The 27,393-nt window shown below is 34.3% G+C and overlaps 2 protein-coding genes across 4 annotated transcripts; one reads left to right on the top strand and one right to left on the bottom strand.

Moving 5' to 3' along the window:
- The first annotated feature begins 202 nt into the window (after positions 1–202).
- Positions 203–27,393, top strand: LOC134232942 (MORC family CW-type zinc finger protein 3-like). 3 transcript variants are annotated; one of them, XM_062714940.1, is made up of 18 exons: positions 12,788–12,905; positions 15,441–15,513; positions 15,749–15,881; positions 17,041–17,258; positions 17,396–17,546; positions 17,781–17,888; positions 17,966–17,999; positions 18,183–18,311; positions 18,583–18,705; positions 18,824–18,921; positions 20,153–20,245; positions 21,867–21,998; positions 22,283–22,366; positions 22,463–22,496; positions 22,747–22,830; positions 22,994–23,158; positions 23,395–23,456; positions 23,987–27,393. In XM_062714940.1, the coding sequence occupies exons 1-18, from the start codon at positions 12,876–12,878 to the stop codon at positions 24,519–24,521; spliced, it is 2,286 nt and encodes a 761-aa protein (XP_062570924.1). In that variant the 5' UTR covers positions 12,788–12,875; the 3' UTR covers positions 24,522–27,393. The 3 variants fall into 3 exon arrangements, with proteins under 3 accessions (XP_062570925.1, XP_062570924.1, XP_062570923.1); XM_062714941.1 differs by lacking the exons at positions 12,788–12,905; positions 17,966–17,999 and adding an exon at positions 203–308 and having other exon boundaries at positions 17,781–17,922; XM_062714939.1 differs by lacking the exon at positions 17,966–17,999 and having other exon boundaries at positions 17,781–17,922.
- Positions 8,926–12,630, bottom strand: LOC134232944 (SET domain-containing protein 4-like). The gene is made up of 8 exons (XM_062714942.1): positions 12,357–12,630; positions 11,920–12,046; positions 11,185–11,584; positions 10,516–10,690; positions 10,214–10,298; positions 10,021–10,101; positions 9,578–9,701; positions 8,926–9,081 (listed from the first exon to the last, which is right to left on the bottom strand). Exons 1-8 carry the CDS (start codon positions 12,520–12,522, stop codon positions 8,980–8,982), a joined length of 1,260 nt encoding a protein of 419 aa, XP_062570926.1. The 5' UTR covers positions 12,523–12,630; the 3' UTR covers positions 8,926–8,979.

Here is a 27,393-nt window from a genome sequence, read left to right on the forward strand (position 1 = left end):
TATCAATATGCAAGTTGATTTTATCAATAATATACAAGCCTATCATTGCGTGACACTCCAGGGCATCAAATTACTACATACTCCCAGATTATACAATGTGAGCGATAGCATTAGAACAGCATTGCAAGAGATCATTTACACCCCTGTACAAGTAAGAACAGCTGTTGCCTTTACTTCCCCCTTCACCCTCGATTGAATCCTCACACTGACGTGGTGACTATTAAGACCCTGTATGTTTCTCTCTGGATTACATGTAATCACTTGATTGGATTAAAATCAAACACATGGTGGACCAAGGTCAAGGTCAAGTAAGTATTCTATTCCTTAGATCAAGAAATATCAAGGCCGACCCTGCTTTTCCCTTCAGATGGCCTTAAATTGTCGATTTTATGTTTGATTTATTATAGCAAACAATTAGGAAGTTGGTCTTATTGCCTTAAAAATATAATATGATATTTTTTCAATTCATATTTTGAGTCAACGGCAGTCGGGAATATGATCTTTCTATATCATTGGAGATAATTGTGGACATTTCTACCAAGTTACGTTTTATACCCCGTGCAACATATTAGAAGCTTACTTCTAAAAGGTGAAAGTAAAGATCAATGTCCACAAACCACAAACATGTGAAAAAGGCATAAAGCACAAAAGAACGGAAATTCCCGAGGACCAGGTGCTTAGGAGGAGTAAGCATCCCCTGTTGACCGGTCACACCAGCCATAAGCCCTGCGTATTGATCAGATAAACGGAACTTTCCGTAGTCAAATTAAGTATAAAAACAAAGGCCTAACAATTGGTATGAAACAAGTCAGCCAAAATACGATCCAATATTAGGTCATATTTGCTAAGAAGGTTATTATAGCGACTATTAGAATTTACGAAATGCTGCTTTTAAACGAGGTTATTGAAAACCCTCTAATATTAAATTATCAGTGAGTAGCATACCTTGCTCTAATAATTGACTATATATTTAATCAAGATTTTTTTAAAAGTGAGTAACAACAAAATATATATGACATTGCAAAACTCTTTACACCCATTCATCACAATGAATTAAATACTAGGCTTTTTGACATATCATAGTAAAGTGCTTCTTCAAAAAAATGGATAAAAGGAAATCTTCATATCTTGTGATTGGTCATGAGCACAGTTACTTAGATAAAAATCACTCCGACTCTACACACGAGTACTCTGAAGTTGGTATTTTTTAATCAAAAATGCTGGAATTCCTCTTTGGCAACATCTAGGTAGTGTTTGAAGACCATGTCTTCCAACAAACTGACGGTATACCGAAAGACACTGTTTTCCTGTATTAGCTGACCTTTTTTTTTTACTTTAAAGAATGAAGCTTATTTCAACTTATGTTATCCAATATAACATAACTTGGGGCAGTTTACGCTTTATAAACCGCGAAGCAGTTTATAAGAAAGCGTAAACTGCCCCAAGTTTTGTTATATCGGATAACATTAAGTTGAAATAAGCTTCATTCCTTATAATTTAATTGCTGTGTAGACAATGAGACAATATTTCCTCCGGAAAAAGGCTTCAAATTGAGCATTCTTTTAAAAGTAACGTCAAACGGAGTAATACGTTTTTGACGTAACTCATTGTGACATAGGCAAGTTATGTTATACAAATTGGATAAAATCTTTTACCCAATCAAATGACGTGTTACAACTAAAATTAAATTATAATCGTATGAAGCAGAATTTATTCAAATACTTCTTTATGAGAAGAAGAAATCACTTGATATGGCTTTCAGTGATATAAAAAACGTTTAGTCAATTTAGAAAAGTTACTTCCAATCATATGTTGACTCGATAAAACCCAGTGAACTCAAAATTAAAAAACCCACAGAGTCTGACATATCTGTTGGCGCTTCCTGATAAATATGCCGGCGTGAAGCGTTGTAGTTCATATACCTCATGAATCTTCAACAAGAGGCCCATGGGCCACATCGCTCACCTTAGCACCAAGGGTAGGACTAGTATAAAATGGCTTTTTATTGTAAAGTTTAAATCCAAAAGTAGTCCCATGACCAATCATGGATTTGCTATTTTTTAGAAAATGATTGAGAAGAAGACTTTTAAAGAATTTTCCTATATATCTTTATGTAAAACCTTGGTCGGCCATTTTGGCCCCGCCCTACCCCCGGGGGTCATGATTTGAACAAACTTGAATCTACACTACCTGAGCATGCTTCCATATAAATATGATGAATTATGGCTTTGTCATGTCATTCTTGAGAAGAAGATTTTTAAAGAATTTTCCTATATATTTCTATGTAAAACATTGGTCGGCCATTTTGGCCCCGCCCTACCCCCGGGGGTCATGATTTGAACAAACTTGAATCTACACTACCTGAGCATGCTTCCATATAAATATGATGAATTATGGCTTTGTCATTCTTGAGAAGAAGATTTTTAAAGAATTTTCCTATATATTTCTATGTAAAACATTGGTCGGCCATTTTGGCCCCGCCCTACCCCCGGGGGTCATGATTTGAACAAACTTGAATCTACACTACCTGAGCATGCTTCCATATAAATATGATGAATTATGGCTTTGTCATTCTTGAGAAGAAGATTTTTAAAGAATTTTCCTATATATTTCTATGTAAAACTTTGGTCGGCCATTTTGGCCCCGCCCTACCCCCGGGGGTCATGATTTGAACAAACTTGAATCTACACTACCTGAGCATGATACCATATAAATATGATGAATTATGGATTTGTCATTCTTGAGAAGAAGATTTTTAAAGAATTTTCCTATATATTTCTATGTAAAACTTTGGTCGGCCATTTTGGCCCCGCCCTACCCCCGGGGGTCATGATTTGAACAAACTTGAATCTACACTACCTGAGCATGTTTCCATATAAATATGATGAATTATGGCTTTGTCATTCTTGAGAAGATTTTTAAAGAATTTTCCTATATATTTCTATGTAAAACTTTGGTCGGCCAATTTGGCCCCACCCTACTCCCGGGGGTCGTGATTTGAACAAACTTGAATCTACACTACCTGAGCATGCTTCCATATATATATGATGAATTATGGCTTTGTCATTCTTGAGAAGAAGATTTTTAAAGAATTTTCCTATATATTTCTATGTAAAACTTTGGTCGCCCATTTTGGCCCCGCTCTACCCCCGGGGGTCATGATTTGAAGAAAATTAAATCTACACTACCTGAACATGCTTCCATATAAATATGATGAATAATGGCTTTGTCATTCTTGAGAAGAAGATTTTTAAAGAATTTTGCTATATATTTCTATGTAAAACTTTGGTCGGCCATTTTGGCCCCGCCCTACCCCTGGGGGGTCATGATTTGAACAAACTTGAATCTACACTACGTGAGCATGCTCCCATATAAATATGATGAATTATGGCTTTGTCATTCTTGAGAAAATTTTTAAAGAATTTTCCTTTATATTTCTATGTAAAACTTTGGTCGGCCATTTTGGCCCCGCCCTACCCCCGGGGGTCATGATTTGAACAAACTTGAATCTACACTACCTGAGGATGTTTCCCCATAAGTTTCATCTTTCCTGGCACAGTGGTTCTTGAGAAGAAGATTTTTAAAATATACCACTAAATTTTCATTAATTCCCAATTATCTCCCCTTGAATAAGGGCGTGGCCCTTCATTTGAACAAACTTGAATCCCCTTCACCCAAGGATACTTTGTGGCAAGTTTGGTTGAAATTGGCCCAGCGGTTCTTGAGAAGAAGTCGAAAATGTGAAAAGTTTACAGACGGACAGACGGACAGACAGACAGACGGACGCCGGACAAAATGTGATCAGAAAAGCTCACTTGAGCCTTCTGCTCAGGTGAGCTAAAAATTAAATTCATTTCTTACATTTACATTATTTTTCTGATGATTTGTCATAGATTTACGCCATTCAACTGTCAGCAAAACAATGTGCACTATATTTTTGACGTCAAGCGCGGTATTATGACGTAACAATGGAGATATTCATGGTTATTCGTGGTACATATGTAATGTAGTTCATGAGAAAATGAACTGCATTTTATTTTGTAAAGAATCATGGGGAAAATTTATTGGAAATGTAAATATATTGGATGGTTTAATGTCTATAGACGACAAGAACCAACTAACACTATATTGTATGACAAACGAAATGCTTCAAGCTTTTCCATCCTCAACTTTCGCTATTTATGTGGTAATATTCCGCCATCACCATGTCTATCAACCAATTCGATACTCAAGGGTATTTCGTAAATTCTATGGTCGTTATAATATGACCTTGTGAATAAATATAACCTATCATGGGGTCGTATTTTGGCGTTACACGTTTTAATTCTTATGTCTTTGTTTTTTTTTTACGGAATATCTTATCTACATGATCAATGAAATATAAGGAGATAACGAACAGTATTCCAGATCAAAGTCCATAAAACAATACAAAACAGGAGCAGAGCAAACACGGACCTCCAAAACATCAGAGGTGGGATCAGGTGCCATGGAGGAGTGAGCATCTCCTGCTGACCGGTCACACCTGTCGTGTGCTCCTTGTCATGATGGGAAATAACGGAAAATCTGTCGTCAATTCAGTGTATAAATATCCCGTTGGCAACAAAACACGCCAATATTTCTGGACAGGGAAAGTTACCAAAAAACTACTTATGCTTTGAAAAGGAGTGTTACCCACTAATATACAAGATAGAACAAATTAGGAAAAGCTAAATCCATTTTCATATCTACATAAAAGGTCATTTAAAAGGGGAAGGGAACAGAAAATAGGACATAGGGTCATGTTCTAACCCCCCCCCCCAAAAAAAAATTATATGAAGCTAAGATCAAAATCTGTTTTAAAATGTGTGAATTGTTCGATTTTTTTTTTACATCTTTACATGCCTAACAATTAACATGTCAGTCGCAATACGACTTAATGATAGGTTATATTTGCTCAGAAGGTCATTATAATGACCATAGAATTTACGAAATGATGGGTTTAAACTAGGTTGTTGGAATCCCTATAACATCTACTTGTCCTGTAAATGGCAGTTTGAAAATTGATCGTATCAAGATCGAGCAAGCTCTTGTGTAGCGAATAAGTTGGGATACATAAACACCATAAGCAGATGATAGTGGAATAAAATCAGACAAATATAAAGAAAGTTGCAATTGACGATGGAAAAGCTGGTTTGCCATACAATTTAGTTGTTAGTTGGCCCTTATCATCATTAGTCAGTAAAACATTTAAAGCAGATGTGGTAGACTTTGTGATGTCTTTGATTTCAAGTTGACTGGGATATATTGAGTCGACATATTTATGAATGAAAATAACTATTATTAGGTGATAAATTAAAAAAACAACCGTCGATATATCTGATTATCGGCCACAGCAAGCGTTTTCCTCTTCTAATGTAAGATATAGTAAAATGCCAATTGATAAATGTTTTAATTTGTAAAAGGAAACTTTAAACGACATAACAACACAATTTACCCCTAAGCAAAAGAGTTTTGTGATTTTCCATAGCATTTCTTAGATATATAAAATTTACCAGCTACTGTTACTTAGGACCGTAAATTCCTAATACTGTAAATGTTTAACTTACATGACCCCTCCCCCTCTTTTTTTTTTAGAAATAGCCTTCTCTTCATATATTTTATAACAAAAAAGATTTATTCAAATTTGCACAAAAATGGATTTTAAGTGAAAAATATTTTTATAGAATAATAAGGATGGTTTCAGAAAAGCTGAATTTTGAACATCACAAAAGGTTTACAATTTCTTTATATCTTAGAAATTTAATATTTGCATCATTTGCAATGAAATTAGGTAAAAAAAATATATATATACCAATCCGGGCATCCATTTTTTGTTTGTATCAACTTTAACATTGTATTTTGCTTGCAAGGAAATGTGGGGATAAGAGGAAATGTTCTTTTCTCCGCCTACCCTTTTTAAAAATTCTTGAATATATGCTAAATTCTTTAAACAATATTGTTGCCAACATATATTTATTCAATCATGCATATAAAATAAGAATCTATAATCAGTTGCAGAGAGTAGTTGGCTGTATGTAGCTGGCTATGAGCAGTTGGCTGTTGTATATGAGTTTCATTATATAAATGAATCAATATGTAAACCAAACTCAGAAAAACAGAAAAGCAATTTAAAAAAAAAACTTGCATCATTTTAAAAATTTAATATCTTTATCATGAAGTATTTAGTATAATAATATCAGTTCTGATTTCATGACTGATAATAAAAATTAATTGATCTCTGATAACTAGTTTGATTATTACTTGTAATTTTTGTTTAAAAAAGAGATATCGTGATTCTATGGTCTTTGAAAGTAGTGAATTTGAATTTAATTACATTTATATTTAATTATATCAAAATTAAAAAGGGTGATATTTCTCCTTTGAAATAATGGGGGGAGTGTCTTAAGTCATATAAAAATTGATATTTAAAGCAGCCCGTCAAAGAAATACACGTATAGATGGAAAGGGAGTAACGGAATTCTTTCTTTTTTTTGATTATGACTTTTAAATAAATTTCGGATTCAAAATTCTATACAGAGCAAGGGAATGAAAAGACCAAATATAAATGACCAGCATGATATTAGTCATTTACAAGAAACAATGATGATATTCTAAAAATAGACCAAATTCATATGACCAACATTAATTAGTCATCTCCAAGATACTATTACAATAATCTGTAAATAAACTGTGTCCTCTGACAAGATATTAGCAACAAATCCCTGGTTTATGTAATAGATACTACTTTATAAAATTAAAATACACGTGTCACAAAATAAACTACATTCGACCACACAAAGGATTAGTCAACTAAAAAATACAATCAGAGAAACATGTCTTCTACAGTAGGTTTAGAAGGCTGCAAACTTTTTCCTCTTATTGATCCAAAATATAGGATTCCAAAGAAAAGCAAGTCCTCCATTAATAAAGAGGATAAGAGACCATGGGAGAAAAAAATACCTAGAATTCAAAAGGAGACCTGCAAGAAGTTTATGACTCCCATTAAGGTAAAAAAAAAATTCTACATTGAAGATTTGTTGAAGATAGACAATTTTGATAAAATAGTAAAAAAAAAAATAGATAAATAGCTTTAATATATTCTTTGAAGTCTTGGATATAATGTTAATTTCTGCAGTCTATAAAAATGCATTTTTATTTAAATTATTTTACAGAAAACATTGAATATTATAAAATTATTCCTTCATTATATCACATTTAATCAATATATTACCAAGATCATTTTATCAATAACAAGGAGATCCTCATGTTTCTGGAGGGGGGGGGGAGGGTTGTTAAAAATTGAAGTTTTAAAAATTTAAATTTAAAAATCGATCTCATTTTTCTTTATATATACAGTTAAAAGAAAAATGAACAGTTTTAATAGAAAATGCAATTTGAAATACCTTTACATAATCAAAAAATATTGAAACCTTCAATGTGTGCAATTTAAGTTTCCTTGAAGATAAAACTGAGTCGGCAGTATATAAATGGAAGCATACAGAAGGCCCCCTGGAAGAATAGTGCGTGCACTAATCGGGCTACCTTCTTTAAATAAAGTATTATTTTTATTATATTATTGTTATTCCAATCACAGAGCATCTTGCTTGTATCTACATTAAATCTATAGTAAATTTGATGTGGTGCAAACGTTTTTTTAGCAAGAGAAATTTTTTTTAACTTTAAAAGGGAAAATCTAATTAACTTGGTATAATTAAAAATTATTCTGTGTATTTACATCTTCTTTACAACAACATAGAAGGTACACGGAATTCATTATTCACAGAAATAATTAATCATATGACCCTTCCACACTATCAAGAGAGAATTAAAACAACTTTTTTTAAATTTGAATTATTAAACACTGGATTTTTTATAATTTTGTTCTTCTATGGGTCTGGAGTCCGCAGACTAGAAATGATAAGTTTAGATGACTTTCTTGTATGGAAATCAAAAAAAATATTATTAACTAAAATTGCTAAAAAATATATTTAGTGAGCAAGTAATATTTTTCCCATGTCCAATCAGAAAACAACATTTGCAAACACCCACGATGCAAAAAAAAAATCAATAATATAACACGTGGGTTTGCATTTTTAATAGAGGAAAAATCAATTCATTAAAAACAGTAACTAAAGTCAGATTAGGTATTCCCCACCTATTTAACATAAGCAAACTAAATTCTTATATCAAATAAATAAAATAAAATCAAGGTGCTATTAAATTACATCTTTACCAGTGTTTTCTTGTACATACCCAACTGATTAGTCGAATAAGCAATATCCAATAAAATAACAGATCGTCTGAAGACATGTTAATATCTATTATCTCAAGAACTATCTAAAAAAAAAAACACAGTGGTATTCACATTACTTCCTAAGTAACACATTTTAAGTACAAGTCAATTCAGAACTCTTTATAAGCAGGGAATCTGTAACCTCTGACATGACAATTCATTGAATTTCATAATGAAATGTCTTCAAAGAGTTATCTCTCTTATCAGAAGGATATTACACCTTAAGTACAAGTCAATTCAGAACTCCTTATAAGCAGAAAAAACTTCACAATATCCTAGACTTTATTTTCTGGAGTTACTCCAGCTGGAATCTGACAAATTGACCTGTTGTGGGGGTTGGGGGGGGGGGGGGGGGGGGGGGGGGGGGGGGGGGGGGGGGGGGGGGGGGGGGGGGGGGGGGGGGGGGGGGGGGGGGGGGGGGGGGGGGGTGGGGGGGGGGGCTTGTACTCAAGTAATTTTGTATTCAGGAGTACTCAGTGCTAAATTAAATCATACAAAAATACCTCAAATGGTTTTTCTAAGATTGCATACTAAGAACATTCTTCAAATTCTTCAGAAAACTAAGCATTCTTTTCGGACCAGTTGCCTGATTTAGAAATATCTTTGCCTGGGTGATCAGGTCGAAAATTCTGTAAATTTCTGATTGCCTCTTAACCTCTTCTGATTGGTCAGGTCACAGATGTCCAGGTTAAATGAAGAATGTCTCTCTCAGTCTGAACAATGGAGAAAATTAAGTTTTCCATCCTGGTCCTACTGGAAAAGGGAGGAAACTAGAAAAGAAACAGGGGAATAAAAAATAGAAATTAATGACAAAAAGGGCTTCAAGTCAAAGTGAAAATATCAGCTGAAAATACATTTTTATGACTTAATCTTTCTTAACACATGTAGAAGACAAAACTGTAGTAAGATGGTTTAATATGCAAAAGTTCTCTCAAATCTACCAGCTTTAAAATAAAAATCTGTGTCACAATCATCAATTTGAAATCTCGCTTGGAGGGAATGAAAAATGTGGAGGAAGCAAATTTCTATTACATGTATTAACCTCTTTACATGAAGCAATCTAGCATTTACTTCTGAAAAATCCACTTAATGATAACTATTCACCTCATAGATATTTATGTATAAGATCTTTTCCTTCCAAAATTTATTTAAAAGTATATCAAAAGATAATAAACTGCTGCCTCCTGATTTTTACCACAGATGTATTGCTAATTGTATGATAATGACATATATCTAGTGAGTGATTTAATTCTGTTTTAACCTTACTTTGTTGACCAGTTCCTGATTCTGATGTAAGTACTGAGCTAGGAACACCCGCGCTATGTTCCGGCTCAGTCTCTCATTCCTGGGTGATATCACGCTTCCTTTCAATACATTTTTCCAATTCTGTCTGTTAACATTAAAATTCATCACAATTATAAAATATTCAAAATAAAATGTTATTTAAATATTTGAAGCAAAATGTATTTGATATCTTAAATAAGGCAAATATTATTTAAGAAATTGATCGAGGACTAAAAACTTCCCACTGAAATATATACATATATACTTGAGCATTGTTTTCATAAGGTGCACATAAAATCTTATTTCCATGAAAAAAAAAAATAGTCAAGCCAGGGATAATCCGTTAAAGGCTGAGAATCCTCCTCCCTCCCCCTCAACATAAACACTTCCTGTAATGTCAACATTTACAAGTTAATAGTACTCACAACTCGGTCCAGTCCATGGCCAGAATCTGTATTATCATCAGAAGGTTCCACGACAGGCCCTCTACTGTACAGGCCAGCTTCCTAAATAAAACACAACAAACTCAACTCAAACAATGTCAAAGACAGTTACTGATTATTAAAGGTGTAAGAACACAGTAATTTTATCATTAGAGGAGAAGTCTAGACAGCACACCTGTGTAGATTGTTTGTTTGTATGACATCCTGTTTCTTCTCTGTATAACTAACATTAAGAGATTTGGCAGCTTCCATCACCACATCTGAGGTAGAAATGATTTTATATTAAGGTATACCCAAAAGATACTGTAAAAGTAACATGTGTGAATTTGAAAATGTAAGCCTAGTCTTTCAATAAATGAAACTCAAGAAACAATACAGTAAGGTACAAATTGGTACAATTTTGCAAATTGAATAAAATAAAACAAATAAAAAGCAGCTGCATCAATGTAATAAGTTATTTGGCCTAATTATCCTAACCATAATCCACAGTGAGGGCATCATTGGGGTTGTCAGGGAGGGTGAATCCATACTCCACCAGCAGGTGGCCGTTGTCATGACTACCATAGGAAATAAACACCTGGCTATACTTCCTGTAGTTATTGTGAGTTCTAATCTCATAACTTCCTGTCTTCTCATTGAAGCCAGCCTCTACCTGATAATTACAAGGGGTTTATATGAGCAACAGAAGGTTGGTTGGTTAGTATGTTGTTTAATGTCCCTCTCGAGAATTTTTCACTTTCATATGGAGATGCTATCATTTGCCAGTGGAGAGCTGCAGAATTTGTCCTATACTTGGCACTCTGGGCGAATAAGCAGTGAGGGATCTTTTTCCTGCCAGCACCTACTGCGACACAGGACCTTGGTTTATTGGTCTTAACCGAAGGACCAATCTCCATGTCCCACTGTGGGATTTGAACCTGCGAACCGAGGATCAAACCCACACTCCACAACTCTTAGCTAGAGCAACGCTCTAACCACTGCATGACATGGGCGACAGCAAAAGAAGGTACTGCCTTCATACACATCCAGACCACAAAATTGTTAAATGTTTACCAAGTTCTATACCAAACCATAATAGTGAAGTTATAGGATGTTGAAATTTAACTGTAATTAGGTTGTTTTTGACATATCACTCAGTAGAGTTACCTGTGCCTCTGTGGAGTGGTTCAGTAGATCAAGGTAAGGAGCCAGTGCCAGGTGATTTCCATCCTCCCTCACAAACTCTGACCTCGCTGAGCGGTAAAAGACTGATCGAGAATTCACACAGAACCACGCCCACAAGAAGTCCTCATACTGTATTGTCTCCCCTGAGTGGAACTCTTTCACTTCACAGTATGCTTGTTTTATGTCGGAGATTCGGGACTCTGCTGCTTTTCTCAATTTCGGTGGAAACAGAGTTAGCTCCCTTGCTGAGAAGTACCCTACGGTTGTGTGAGACTTTGGAAGCGTATCTATGTATGGGTGCCAGTAAGAGTTATCCCCCTTATTCCTTTCACTGAGGAGGAAAAGGGAAAGAAGTTGTTGGCTGGAAAGCTTCAGCTTCTGTCTGAAAATTAAAGTTGTCATGCTGTGGAAACAAACTTTAAAGGTATATACATATATATAACAATCTTTACTTCAATTTCTTGCAAGGTACATGATACTGAGGTCTGACTGTAAATATTCCTAGATATTGATTGTAACACTGAACAAATATTTATTTCGAATGAATGTTTTGCAATATTCTGAGGGATTTACTGTTAAAAATTGTCTTTAAAATTGATATACAGGTATGCTTATATCACTCTTCAAGAACCAAAAAAAAAGCAATGTGTACATGAAATACAATTGTTACAGTAGCAAAATATGCAAACAATACCTTCCTTCCAAGTTTCTCAATACCTTTTGATGAGGTCCCCGATATTAGAAGACAGGACAGTCTCTAGCGTGATGAGAAGATGTTGAGGTATAGACACGATGACGTCCCCGGGACGAAGGGTCTCTCTTGTCATCATTCCTCTCCCAGTGTCTGCCATAAAAATAACAAATTTTTTTTTAATGTAAGGTTACAATATAACGTGTAGCAGTCACCCATCCAGGGTCATACGGGTCCACTGAAGATTTATCTGCCTGCAACAGACATACACTACCACATCACTAGGGAATATTAAAATGACCCATCAACTTCTCAATAGAGAATACCACATCACTAGAAATTTTAAGCTATCTCGATCACTAGCATGACTAGTGAGACAACATATTAATTAAGATTCCTATAAACTGCCCATTATTCAAAAAGAAAGGAAACAAAAAAATATTAGAAACACATTTTTAAGTACCTAAAAAATTCGCTGGATACAACATGCTCCTCCATTTGAAACCATGAGATTTCGATTCTCTTTTCATCCATTTTGACAAACTGACAATTTCTTCAGAACAGTCAATAACGGGCTTATTTGTTCGTTTCTTTCTGCGAGTTCTATTTGTCCTTCCGAGACGCCGCATCGATTAAACTGTTTCATCGGTGAGTGACAGATAGACAGTTCATCCACGTGCTATTTTGTTGTGTCTTGTGCCATGTGTTGTCACAGTTGTGAAAGTGAAACGAAAACTAAAATGTTTTCCTGGAAGAAACCAACATTGGAAAACTGTCACAATTCCGAAAAAAAAATATGATATCGAAATGCAAAAGAACATTGGCATGATAATATTTTATTTTCATTGACATGAATTTAAAATCCTGATTCACAGTCAATTGTTTTTATTATCTAAAATAATTACTTAAATCTGAAAATAGAAAGCAAATATTTATTATTTCGGAAATCTACATTCCGATCGGTTAATATTATAAAACAAACATGGCGGCAAGAGGAATTTTAACTTCCAGGGTTAGTTTTGTTTCTCTGAAAACACAAGGATACATGCCGATTATGTGAACTTTTGTATTGTTTTTTTTAATATCGTTTTGTTTCGTTAATTAATTTTTTTATACTATGGTCAATTTGGTTGCACTAAAGAACTACGCTGAGACCCCCAATCTTTTTCAAAGATCTTGGGAAGATACTAAAGACCTGATATACTAAAGACCTGATATTGACCTGATGAAATAAAAATTACAATAATTTCTCTGTTTCCTGTGTTTAACATTAAGTTTTGGTTTTGCTTATATTTCGGGGTATAGGACAGATATTTAGGCATAATTATTTGTAAAAATATTGGTATATTTATGCGTAATGAGCCATAAACTACGGAAATGGCTTGACCTGATATTTTTTTTATTGACCTGATATTGACCTGATGGAAATAAAAACTTATAAAATCTCCGTGTTTTCTGGTGTTTATCATTATGTTTTGGTTTTGCTTATATTTTTTATATCATAATTATTTGTAAAAATATTGGTATATTTATGCGTAACGAGTCATAAACTACGGAAATGGCTTGACCTGATATTTTTTTTTGCTAGTCGGTACATATCATGTACTTCTCATTTCGTAAAAATCTTATAAAACCCGAGATTTTTATATCAATATGCAGACAAAAGGATGACTTAATACACATTCAAAGACAAAGTCAAGTTTACTGTGCTGTGGAAATGAGATATCAAGTTTCGTTTTCAGAAAATATTTGCTAAAGTATATGCTCTTGTCATGTTCTCATGGGTATAAACGGATTAAAATAATTTGGATTTTTTTATGAATTCATAGGTAGAATGTTCTGTTATTAAAATGTCTTACAAACCCGCTTTAACTTAAGCATAAAGGCCATTCATTCATTGCATTGGCATCGTTACAGTTGTAGAGCATAACTTACAGATAAATTCAAAGTGAGAAAATAAGTTGAATTTCATCTTTATATATTAGGGTAAAGGCTAAGAAACATAGGGACTTAAACAATCTTAGCAAAATTGGGTACTATATACCCAATTTTGCTAAGATTGTCTCAAGTCCCTGTACTAAAAAGGGTTTATTATGATTAATTCAGTATTTTCAGTGCAACTTCTTAATAAAGTCTTTTTGTATATTTGACGTTGTTTTAGGCCAAAAAATATAATAGGGTTGGGTGCAAAAAAATAGGGTAGGTCAGGTAGCAGGAAACTGACTTTTTTTGGCCTTAGACTCAGCAGATTTGTTCCAAATTGCTACATTGCAACTTCGTGTACATGGGACAATTGTTTTTAGACACAGTTAAATTAACCTAATAAACAAATGATAAAAATTGGATACTTTAATTACACTCCTGTATATTGTTATGTCACTTTAAGATTAGATTGCAGTAAAATAATTTTAAATAATACTAGAGCAAAGCTTGTTGCAAAGCAACGAGTAGGTCTTCCGTCCTGTTTGACCGAAGTAACTTTTATTCTAAAACAAAGAGAGAAATGACGTCTCTAATGATTTAAATCTTCCAAATCTATGTTGAAAATTGCAAAAGTAAGCCATTTTTGCTACTTCCTGTATGACCGGATGTGACGTCGACGGACGGAAAAGTAAGTTTTATGTTTCCAGTGACAAATATTTCCCCAAAACATGTCAAAAACGACAAAAATATGCAGTTTCGAACTACTTCCGGTTTGGCCGGAAGCGACGTCACAGGATGATGACATCTGTTCAGTAGATTTTACCAGAGATTTTCAACAACTTTGCTTCTTTGATGTATAACAAATCTCAATACTTTTTGAGATATCTGAAAAAAACTTTTGGCCCCTCTAGATCCCTAAATTTAGGGGTCAGCCCTTTTTCCGAGATATCATTTGAAAGATCTTCTAATTCTGCACAAATTATGTTCTATATATAATCAGAAAATATTTTTAGTTTAGAAGATAAAAAGCAAAATATGAGTATTTTTGGGCTCTTTTAAGCGTTCTAATTTTTGACCCCTATATAGCGCCATTTTGAATAGAGAAATCGAAAAACAAAAACCGATGTTCACAACTTCAATCCTTGTATTACGGTATCTAAAATCAGTAGAATTTCTGCTCCAGCTTTAGCCGTCTCTGAGCCTTTGTCTGGAAACGAAAGCCTATAAATTTTCGTTTAAAGGGAAATAACTCAAAACCAGAAGTGACTTTTTGAAATTTTAGACAGCATTCTGATAGAATTTAGTAACTTCTAGTAACTCTAAAAATTTGATTGAAATCAATTGAGAAATGAATGAGATTAGAGGCTTCAAAGTTGGCGTCTAGGAAGTAGAAGAAAGAAAAAGAATAATAATCTTTACCAACAGAATCAGTAGAAGGTCTTCCGTTGGAAACGGAAGACCTTAATAATGATAGAATTTGTTCCTTGTGTTAGCAATTAAGCAAAACAAACAGGGGCAGGTAAATAAATTCTACGTGTTTACACATTTCGTTCTCCAAACTCCTTCAAATTGTATTGTAAGGTTTATATTTGTTTAATATTAACTTTGATTTCTGTATTAACAGGTGTCTCCTGATTATCTTCACAGTAATTCCACCAGTCACACCTGGGCATTTTCAGCCATTGCAGAAATCATAGGTAAGACCAAGCTAGACCTCAGAGTTAAAATAGGTGGAACTCACAGTGGGTTACTCTTACTAGAACTAAATAAACTCAGAAATCATAGAGCTCAGACTTCAAAAAGTGTATATGACTCAATGACTAAGAAATTAACTCGTTAGTAATGGGCTCAACATGTAGTAACAAAATAATAAGACGTTGCTTTGGTATTTAATTAGTTTCCTTCGGTTATTCTGTTCTGAATGCTTTGCAGACAATGCCTATGACCCGGACGTGAATGCCTCAGAGTTATGGATCGACAAACGAGACATCAATGGAAAGGTGTGTCTGACCTTCACAGACAACGGGAATGGAATGATCCCCGAGAAACTTCACAAAATGCTCAGGTGAGTAGTATTCCCACATGTCACCTAGTCTATGCTCCCACATGTCACCTGACACAAGAGAATGCTCACCTGAAGATTTAATATCCCTCCAAATTTGCTTTTCCTGTGTACCCATGGCCTCCATCGCCCCTGTGTACGTTTTTCCTGCTATATAAAAATAACGGAGCCATCCGCCACCCTATTTTCACAACAAACGTCCATTTTTAAGTGTCAATGATATACTGAATAAAGTGTTCATGACACAAGATGAACTGTTGGAATAATTTTGTCTGTTTAATAAAATCATTTAGTACACAGCGGTCGTTGTCCCGATAATGATATTAATTTGATGATCTCTGTTTTTAAAAACAATGCAAAGTTTGCTTAAAAAATAATTATAAGTCAGAAATTGTGAACGTTTCATTAACAATGATGTCATAAACAATTAATTTATAAACCTGATCTATTACTTTTGGTTTCCAAATTTGCTTTTCCTGTGTAGGTATTATCAAATAAGTTTATATATACTGTATATGTAATAATATGCAGCTAACTGGTATTTCTAAGAACGATAACTCTACGTCTTACATTCATCGCCAAATTCGTTATACCGCCATGATTTCTAAATTACAAAAGGTGGCGGTTTATCGAGAATTAACTGTAGGTATAAGTAAACTGTATACAGTGGACATTCAGATATCCGGACGCCAGATATACAGATACTTCAGTATCCAGACGATTTTTCATTGGAACAGAATTTTTTAATGTTATTGTATCTTGTTTAAATGGTAATTCAGATATCCGGACGCTTCACATATCCGGACAAATTGACTAGGAACCAAAGCGTCCGGATAAATGAGGCTCCACTGTATATAGAGGCACTGGTAGCTTATATCAGATTTTAACTTAAAAATATGATTATATTTTTTTCTGGAGTTTTATCGTGACTTGTGTTTATGTATTTTAACTTACAATATGATGATATTTTTTTCTGTAGTTTTATCGTAACTTGTGTTTATGTATTTTAACTTACAATATAATTATATTTTTTTCTGTAGTTTTATCATGACTTGTGTTTATGTATTTTAACTTACAATATGATTATATTTTTTTCTGTAGTTTTATCATGACTTGTGTTTATGTATTTTAACTTACAATATGAATATATTATTTTCTGTAGTTTTGGCTACTGTGAAAAGGTAGCTGTGGGAAACCATCAACCCATTGGTCACTACGGTAACGGCTTTAAGTCGGGCAGCATGCGTCTGGGGAAGGATGCCATTGTTTTCAGTCGGCGAGCGGACGTGATGAGTGTGGGACTTCTGTCTCAGACATATCTCAAGGCCATCAAGGCAGAGACAGTACTAGTACCAATCATCTCATGGAATCTCCCCAATAGTATCCTTCTGTTTTGTTTATTTAGTTATTTATTTAAAATCACTTCTTAGTTTTCACAGATTTCCTCCATTTAAACTGATCACTGATATAAGTCTTGTCTTTAAACAAATTTGAGTAGTTCCTTAATTTCCTCCCAGAAACCAGAAGGACTTCCCCAGAAACTAAAAATAATCTGTCAGCTATATGTTCTCACTCCATCTTTAAAGATGAGAAAGAACTACTGAGTGAGCTAGACTCCCTTGAGAAATTCAGGACCGGGACAAGAATCATAATTTACAATCTCACAAAGTAAGGATTGTGTTTCAAAGAATCAATATCTACAACCTCAAAGTAATACTTATATCTCAAGTTCTCCTATTGTGATGTGGAAAATAGAAACTTGTATACAGCATACATCTGACACTATTTATAAACCAGATGTGATACAAATATAATCAAGTCACTATTCAAGTGTTCAAACTATTGATATGAAGTTTGATGAAGTTTTTTTTTCTATCTAACATGTTATTAATTATCTTGAAGGAACAACAACTCTGGGAATTTGGAGCTGGATTTTCTCAGTGATCCACTGGACATCAGGAATCCAGAGTCCCATCTCATCGACTACTCCACGATTAACAGGACTATCCATGATAAAAGTCCGGAGTATAAAGTCTCCCTGAGGGTAGGTCACTATATATCTCATCCACAATTAACAGGACAATCCGTGACAAAAGTCCCGAGTATAAAGTCTCTCTCAGGGTAGGTCACTATGACATACAGGGTCAGCCACAGTCAGCTATAAGAAAAGCCTTTAAGAGAAATAAAACAAACACTTTTAGCTTCAGACCTTGTCAATTAAATTTTCCATTGTTTTTCCAGAAAGTGTGGCATAATTTCTACAGAAGGAAGTAAGTGCCTAATTTTCAATGTTTTATTTTCCAGGCGTACTGCAGCATTTTGTACTTGAAGCCGAGGATGAAGATTGTTCTGCGAGGGAAGAAGGTGAAAACAAAAATGATCAGTAAAAGTTTGTCTGAAACGGAGACCGACGTCTATAAACCGACATGGATTGTATCCTTCTGTTGATATAAAGTCGTATTCACTATTTTAAGAACAATTTTACTGTTACATGTATTTTTATTCACAAATATTTATGACATATATGGTGTCAAAATTCAAGGAAATGAACATGATGAACATACATTTATTTAGAAAACGTTTATTTTTATAATTTAGTTAACATATATCATAACATAGAATGAACTTTAAAATTTGTTTTTCTCTCTCCTAAAGCTCTATAATTAGTGTAGTGATTTATAAACATCCTTAACAATTTTGTCAGAATAAACCAATAGTGATTAAGTTTGGGTTTACGTCTAGTAAAAACCCAGAGGATTATGGGATAATGTTGTACCATAAAAACCGACTGATTCGGGCTTACGAAAAAGTAGGATGTCAAAAGCAGGTACTGTTCTTCAATTATACGTTTAAATTCATATTATCATTGTCTTTCTTCAGTAATGCATAGAAAAAGAGAACATTCTAATAAGTACCAAATAAATGAATTTGTGATGATGTTTTAGGCTAACGAGCTTGGTGTGGGAATTGTGGGTGTGGCTGAAGCTTTCTTCTTGACACCAACCCACAACAAACAGGACTTCAGCCGCGACGAAAAGTATAAGTAAGTAACATATCATACAAATATAGCATACAAAGATTGAATCTTATGAGTAACACATAAGTGAATCAACGATTTAAACCAAGAATATACAGTTAATTCTCGATAAACCGCCACCTTTTGTAATTCAGAAATCATGGCGGTATAACGAATTTGGCGATGAATTGAATTTCCCATCTTCTTAAAAACAAGAAGTAGAGTTACCGTTCTTAGAAATACCATTTAGCGATTCTATTCTTATTATTATATGTATATAAAACATATTTCTGATTGAAAATACTTCAAGTAATTTTTTTTTAATGTACAATTTCGCAACAAAAAAAAAAAAAGTGCAGTTAGGAAATAAAGACAAGTACATGGGTGTGCATTCAATTCTGCAGTTCTGCTATTGAAAAAAAAAAAACATGCTGGGTCGATCGTCGTGATATATTGCCGATAGTAAGTAAAATGAATTCTTGGATAAATGTATTGTTTATGGCAACATTGTTAATTAAACATTCACAATTTATACCGTATAATAATTTTTCAGCAAACTTTGCGGCATTTTTTAAGGCAGGGATCATCTAAATATTATAGTTATTGACGTACTTTAAAAACGACCGCTTTCGTGGCAAAACTGACTAAATGAATTTTATTAAACAGAAAACAAAATTATTATAACAATTCATGTTAAAATTATTGTTTATTTAGTCCTTGTTTAATTACTTAATTGCATTACCTTGCCTGCCTTTGCATGCTTTACAACAGGGATAGTGTCAACCAATTAGCCGCGCTTCACTGACCACACACACCTGTGGCGGTTTATCGAGATAATTGACACTTAAAAATGGACGTTTGTTGTGAAAACAGGGTGGCGGATGGCGGTATGCGAATTTGGCGTTATAAAGAGAATTTTATATAGCAGGAAGAACGTTCTTGGGAAATCATGGCGGTATTGCGAAAATGGCGATGAATCGAGTGGCGATAATTTGAGAATTGACTGTAAATGTTTATAAGTAATAGTTAAGGTCAAAGATTGCAGTGTTTTATTTTTGCTAGGTAATCGAAGATGAATTCTAAAGTGAGCTTTAGAAATGAAATTTATTCAAGCTAAAGGCCATACTTTTTCATGTCAAATGTCAAGAAGATTGATTAAAGAAATATCATTTGTCTCATTTGATGAAGAATGGGATGTGTGATACAGGTGAGCATTGTAACCCATGGGCCTCTTCTCAGCAATTTAATTCCATTTCAGTGCCTTTATGACAAATGTGGGAATCAAACTGAATGATTACTGGAATGAGAAGAGAGGGGCCGCCAATAACACAGCATCCTCATCAAAGAACAAGTAAGTCTGGAGAGTTAGTGCTGTAAACAATAAGTAAGCAGGTCTAATACAACAAAGATGTAAGAAAGTGGGGTATCAATTCCATGAACAATTAAATTAGGGGCCCATTACCATCAATAAGAAATTTAGAGGAGCCTGATACTTTAAATAATTAATTTGGGGGACAAATGCTATAAAGTAAGTAAGGGGACTCCAGTGCCATAAGTAAATAATTGGGGCCCCCTCAGAGGCCTAGTCTTTAGGACAACCCTCAGGTTATATCCAAATCAGCTCAGATTGTTGATACTATAGGTATTTAAATAGGTCATAATTGATTATGGGCCCAGTGTGATTGATTTATATTTATTTATTATATTTATAGTATTGAAGCTCCTTATTAGATGTGGGCCAAGTGTGATCGATTTTTGCTAATATTTATAGAGTAAAAGCTCCTGATTGGCTTTGGGTACTAGCTCCAGATTGGTTATCAGCATAGTGTGATTTATTTTTAGCTCACCTGAGCCAAAGGCTCAAGTGAGCTTTTCTGATCACAATTTGTCCGTTGTCTGTCGTTGTCGTTGTAGTCGTCATTGTCGTCGTCGTTGTTGTTCTAAACTTTTCACATTTTCATCTTCTTCTCAAGAACCACTGGGCCAATTTCAACCAAACTTGCCATAAAGTATCCTTAGGTGAAGGGGATTCAGGTTTGTTCAAATGAAGGGCCACGCTCTTTTCCAAGGGGAGATAATTATGAATTAGAGAAAAATTAATGGCATTTTTAAAAATCTTCTTCTCAAGAACCACTGGGCCAAGAAAGATGAAACTCATGTAGAATCATCCTCAGGTAGTGTAGATTCAAGTTTGTTCAAATCATGACCCCCGGGGGTAGGGTGGGGCCAAAATGGCCGATCAAAGTTTTACATAGGAATATATAGGAAAACCTTTTGAAATCCTCTTCTCAAGAACCACTGGGGCCAGGAAAGATGAAATTCATGTGGAATCATCACTAGGTAGTGTAGATTCAAGTTTATTCAAATCATGGCCCCTGGGGGTAGGGTGGGTCCAAAATGGCAGATAAAAATTTTACATAGGAATATATAGGAAAACCTTTTAAAATCCTCTTTTTCAAGAACTTCAAATCCATGCTTAGTGATATTTTTATGGAATCATCCTCAGGTAGCGTAGATTCATGTTTGTTCAAACCATGACCCCCTAGGAGATTAAAATTCAAGCCCCCCCCCCCTAAACTCAGTAAACTTTCAGTTTGGATCTGATATGTGCTTTTTCCTAGCAAATTGCTCAGGTGAGCAATGTGGCCCCTTGGCCTCTTGTTGTTACTATTTATAGAGTGCTAACTCCTGATTAGCTGTGGTCCCAGTACGATTGATTTTGTAACTATTTATAGAGAATTAGCTCCTGATTGGCTTTCGGTCCAGTGTGATTGATTTTTGTTACTATTTATAGAGTACTTGCTCTTGATTGGCTGTTTAATATAGTGTGATTGATTTTTGTAACTATTTACAGAGTACTAGCTCCAGATTGGCTATTAGCATAGTGTGATTGATTTTTGTTACTATTTATAGATTACTAGCCTCTGATTGGCTGTGGGCCTTGTGTGAATTATTTTTGTTATTATTTATAGAGTGCTAGCTCCTGATTGGCTCTGGGCCCAGTGTGATAACTGTTTACAGTGGAGGAGATTACCTGGAGGCTTCAGACAGGAGGATCTTCCTGACAAGTGGTACTGCCACATGAACCCTGATGCCGCCTTCAAGTAAGTTAACTAGGAATTCCTCTCTATCATAATGAAATCTATCTGACAAGTGGTACTGCCACATGAACCCCGACGCCGCCTTCAAGTAAGTCATCTAGGAATTCCTCTCTTTCATTATAAAATCTCTCTGACAAGTGGTACTGCCACATGAACCCTGACGCCGCCTTCAAGTAAGTCATGTAGGACTACTGTATCTTACAAACAATGGTTAAAAAAGCTAGAAACAATATGTCTTGGTTGTATGGTTGTACATATTTGTTATTAATGAATACTCTTATTTTTAGTCGCTGTGAAATTCCTGAAGAACCAGAGGACGAAGATGAAGCTTTGATGGGACCCAGCTACAAAAAGACATTTAAAAAGCAGCAGTGAGTAAATGTGTGATTGGTCAGCTAAATAAATTTGTTTCCTTCGGTATAGAAGACATCAATCTATTAATTCTTATCTTCTTTCTTGTTTTGCAGGTCTGAACTCAAGTTGAAAATCAAGCTGCAGGAGGTAAGGTCAAAAGGTCAAATTCTTGAAAAAAAATCATTAAAAGAGTGGTCAGTTGATTGCCAATTAAGAACAACATTTACAGGAATGTAGTAGGGACATTTTATTTTATTATTAACAAATGAAACATATATGTATGATAAAGATTTGAAGTTAGGAAAATATGGGGGGGGGGTTGGATAGTGATTTTGTATCATTACAATATCCATTATTTTTGATGGTTGCTTATTTCTTCACAACTTTTATTTTTCAGAGACAGAAAGTGATTCAACTTTCAGAGAAGGAAAAACAGCTCCAGAGAAAGGAAATGGAAATAAACCAACGCAAAAAATCTGAAGTGAGTTTGCGTAATTGTTGCTTTTTAGATCCTGCTATTGATTTGCAGAATTATGAGATATTTCAGGATCATGCATAAAATGCCAAATATCTGTATCATATAGGATGTCTTGTAAACATTATATAGCATGTAATTACTAAAGGAGATATTTTGTTTATTGTAGTCGTTCAGTCCTATAGTGGAGAAGCTGAAGAAACTCGAAGAGAAGGCGGCCAAACAAGAGAAGATGATTGAGGCACTCCACAGGGAGAGGCTTCAACAGGAAGCCGCGAGTCGACAGATGCTGGACGCCGCAGAGAATCTTAATCTTGTCAACCTGAGACAGAGTGTGAGTAGTGTTTGTGTTAGAGCTACACCCTGCTCTTTATTGACATGTATTCCAGTAAAACTCCCAGGAAATTCATTATTTATATCAATTTTTATGTTTTCCTCAGAAGTGGTACCATGTTTGTCATGTTTGAGAGTTTACTAAATTTATCTTTCTCACAATCTATAACTGAAAATCAAGAAGACAATTGTATGCTACTATGGAGGAAAGATATTGATTATTTATTTCCTGAACAGGAGCTCCTGGACAAAGTGGCCCGAGGAGCAGATATCAGGTCCTCAGCTTCCTCAGCCTCAAGGTACAGACATCCTTAATTAATTAATTGCTGTAAAAAAGAAATTATAAACAATTAATGATCAGGCATTCAGATCCTCATTATCATTTCATTTAAGATGGTACAAACATCCTTAAATTAAATGATTAAGAAAAGGGATATATATTTTGATTCAGCTATCCTTAAAGTCCACAAAATGTGAATACACACAATGAATAATACATACTGCAGACAGGGGTACTTACGCCCTGTGTTATTTTCTAACAATTTTTCCCTGTTTTAAATTTGCCCATTAAAAGTTCTGTTTAAGAATTTATGCTGTACTTTTTTTATTCGCCCCATTGATGACAAGGGCAAAAGGAGCAAAAATAAAATGGGGGTGATATTTTCCCTGTATACAGTAAAAGTTACTTAAGGCATTGTATTCTTCGATGACAATGAACAGACTGAGAATTACAGGGAAAACATTAAAGATGGAAACCAACACATTTTGAATATTTGATTAAGCAAATGTTAATGAGATATTTAAGTAAGTCTTTTATTTGTATGAGCAGGAAGAGGAAACATTCCGGTAACAGTATTTGTATAAAGACGGAGGACGGGAGCGTGGTGGAGGTCATACGTAACCCTGACCACGACGACAGAGTGGTGGATCTAACCGAAGACTCGGACGAGGAGCGGGAGGGGGCTCCGACGTCCTCAAAACAGTCCAAAGGAGAGGATCCAAAGTCTGCTCCCAATAAGGGGGATAACTCCAAATCATCCACAAAAACAAACAGTAGAGACAATAAAGCCAGTGCTTCCAGTGACCAGGGAGAGGATGTGAAGCCTAACATTGATAAACTGAAGGAGCAGATCAACAAGTTGCGGACATTTAAAGAGCGGGGGGTACAGACAGAGGAGAAGGGGGAATCGAAGGAGGAGAAGAGTTACAAGGAACGCCTACACACCTTCCAGAAAAACGTCCACGAGCTGCTGAGGAGGATTGATCCCAGTAAAGAGTGGGGCGGACCCGAGAAAATAGAGGGCGTTATCGTGCAGATGATGAAACACATCGAACCTAATGGGGAGGAAAATGACTCGGATTGACGCGTAGATGTTTGTGGATGGGAGAGTGTGGAGACAGATGCCTGATCCAAACAGGGACTCGGATTAAGCTTAGATAAGGTGGATCTAAGATATCTGTGTTACAACCAATGGTGACTCAGAATAAAGATTCCCTGGTAGATAATACTAAGGACAGAAGAGGGGCAGTAGTTTGCTCTGCTGATGAAACAGTCAAACTTATTGGTTTAGATACATATGCAAATTGAACTTGTGGGTGAAAGAGAGATGTACATGCATTAAGAAAACATTAGGAGGATTGAGAAAACTGATACATATGATCAAATATAAATACCCAAGGGGATTTTCATTGTTTTTAATCCTATTCATTGTTTTTAATCCTATTTTTTTATTTACCAGAATTTGGTTTAAGATACAACTTTGAGATTACTGTAGAAGTACTTTTTTTCGCATGGTATTATTTTACGCTATGTAAGCGGTCACAAATTTTCCACGGAAATTTGTCCAAGCGTACTTAATATTAATGTAAGGCATACATGTATAGTGACAGTTTAAGAAATCCGCATAATTTTCTACCCGCGGATTAAACAGAAATTGTGATTCTGCGGAATTATGACCCCGTGGAATAAAGTACGTCTACAGTACTTATATTAATAACTGCCGCACAATTAGTACCATTATTAAAACTGACAGCGAGTCAGATATTCATTTTTTTAAAATGATTTTAGCAAAATTCCTTGTACATATGTATATATATATATAGTAGTACTGTATGAAATGTTAACAATTTCTACTTGTGAGCATAAAGGGGTGTATCAGATTTATTTGTTGCCTTTTAAATGTCAGAGTCGAGAACAGATTTTACAATGATGTGAAGAACTGAAAATATAATTCTCAGGGAGTCGAGATACACAGTATCCAATATACCTTGTAAGAATGAGTGTATTTTTTTATGTTTTATACATTGTATTACCAATATTCCATTCAATAACCCACATATAAATTCTTCCCTTTTATCATATATACAGAAAAATTTGTCTGCATTTATAGTTATCTGCAACCTACATTAAAATTCCAGCAAGTACTTGATGAAGTAAGCAGATACAGTAATATTTACAGAATTATGAAATGTGCTCACATTTCCTACAATTATTGTTGACAGCCTCTTCATCTTAAACTACTAATGTGTGCACATTCTTTTGTTTAAATTACAAAACATTGACTCTGATTTGCTATGTCTTGAAACATTATACTATAGCAGTCCCATTTTTAAGCATGAATTGTTATTTTCAGTACAAGTAATTGAGCTTGAGTTATCTGAAATGTGGTGTTACTTTTGTGTACTTGGATCATACCCCAAGATATATGTACATTTTCACATCATTTTATTTTGTGGAGGTTTCATTTTATTTAATACAAGTACCTTTATAGCAATGTATTTTCAATCAAAGAAAATTTGCCTTTTTCTCCTTTATATCTTTCGTAGTGAAAGGATTGTGCATAAATTTTCATTCAAGGAATTTGTACAATAACATAATACTTATAACTGATGCAAAAACAGAATCTTGCCAATATGTTTTCATAAACTCAATTTTTTTTGAGAGTTTATTGTGTGTGTGTGAGAGATAAAGATTTAATTTCTTGAGTTGAGCATTGAGCAAGTTTTTTTATGCAGTTTGGTCACAATTTCTTTATGCATTTCATTGGTGTATTTGTAAATTTATAGAAGAATGTTATATATTTAGCAGTATTCTTGACCAACTTACATATGGCAAATTCTGTTTTGTTCGATTCAAATTATTTTGATAGAGCTACATTTGTTTAAAATTATTTAAAGGAAACGAAAATACTTATTTGCAAGAGAATTGTGCTAAATATTATAAGGTTGACTATATTTCTAGTCATAAAACAGCTTGTCACCCACAACAGAATGTAGGTTATTGGGAGATTGTGCATCTTTTTCATCTCCATCATAAAATATTTATTCTAGCTACCCCAGAAAAGCTAGTCATGTGATACCATCTAGATTTGTACTTGTTCCTCAAGTTCACATAAATACATGTATCCTTGTATAGTCAGTCTTTAATACATGTTTTGTATTTTGTAGGAAATTTAGAATGGTTTAGAATCATGATATAATTGTATGACCCCGCTTTAATAAGTTTTAAATACACCAAGCATTTTTTGCTAACTTTTTGTTAATTAATGTATTGCTGTACATAATAATTTCAAGTTTATATGTTTGAATATATGCAAACTTGATTTGTAAAGAAAATATGATAGTGATACAGAGTGTATATCATAATATTAATATAACTGTGGAATCATTTAATGTCGTCGGGGTCAAAGGTCATTATTTATGAAATATGGGCAAGCAAAATTTAAATCACTTCATGAGGACTTAATTTTGTGGCAAACAGAAAATTCAATTTGACAAAAAGGGGATTTAAATTTTTGGGTGACGATGACCTACAAAATCTTCTAACACTAATCCCTGACAAGCGATGATTGCATAGCATCTGAGCTTAAAGAGTTCACTCTTAATTTGGTTGAAGGTTTTGGTACTACATGTATATTATAAAGATGTTATTATAAAAATTACATATTTTCTATTGTTTAGTGTTAAGAGATCTTTGAATACAGATCCTCAATGAATTATTAAAATTTCTAACTCAGTTAATGCAAGTTTGTCTAGAATCATCCATTTTTTTTTTTGACTTCAGATTAATCAAAGATGGTAGAATTTTGGATTGTCTGTTATGTATTACTTGTATATATGTATATATACACTGTACAGCACTGAGATGATGCACACTGAGATGTGAAATTTTATTTTCATTGTTACAAGCATATTATAGAGTTGTTACATGATCAATTAAAGCCTTTTAATACCAAA

Source organism: Saccostrea cucullata, unplaced genomic scaffold (genome assembly GCF_032062105.1).
Source record: "Saccostrea cucullata isolate Sc308-1 unplaced genomic scaffold, CSIRO_AGI_Scuc_v1 ctg4534, whole genome shotgun sequence".
In the NCBI taxonomy this organism is placed as follows: Eukaryota; Metazoa; Mollusca; class Bivalvia; order Ostreida; family Ostreidae; genus Saccostrea; species Saccostrea cuccullata.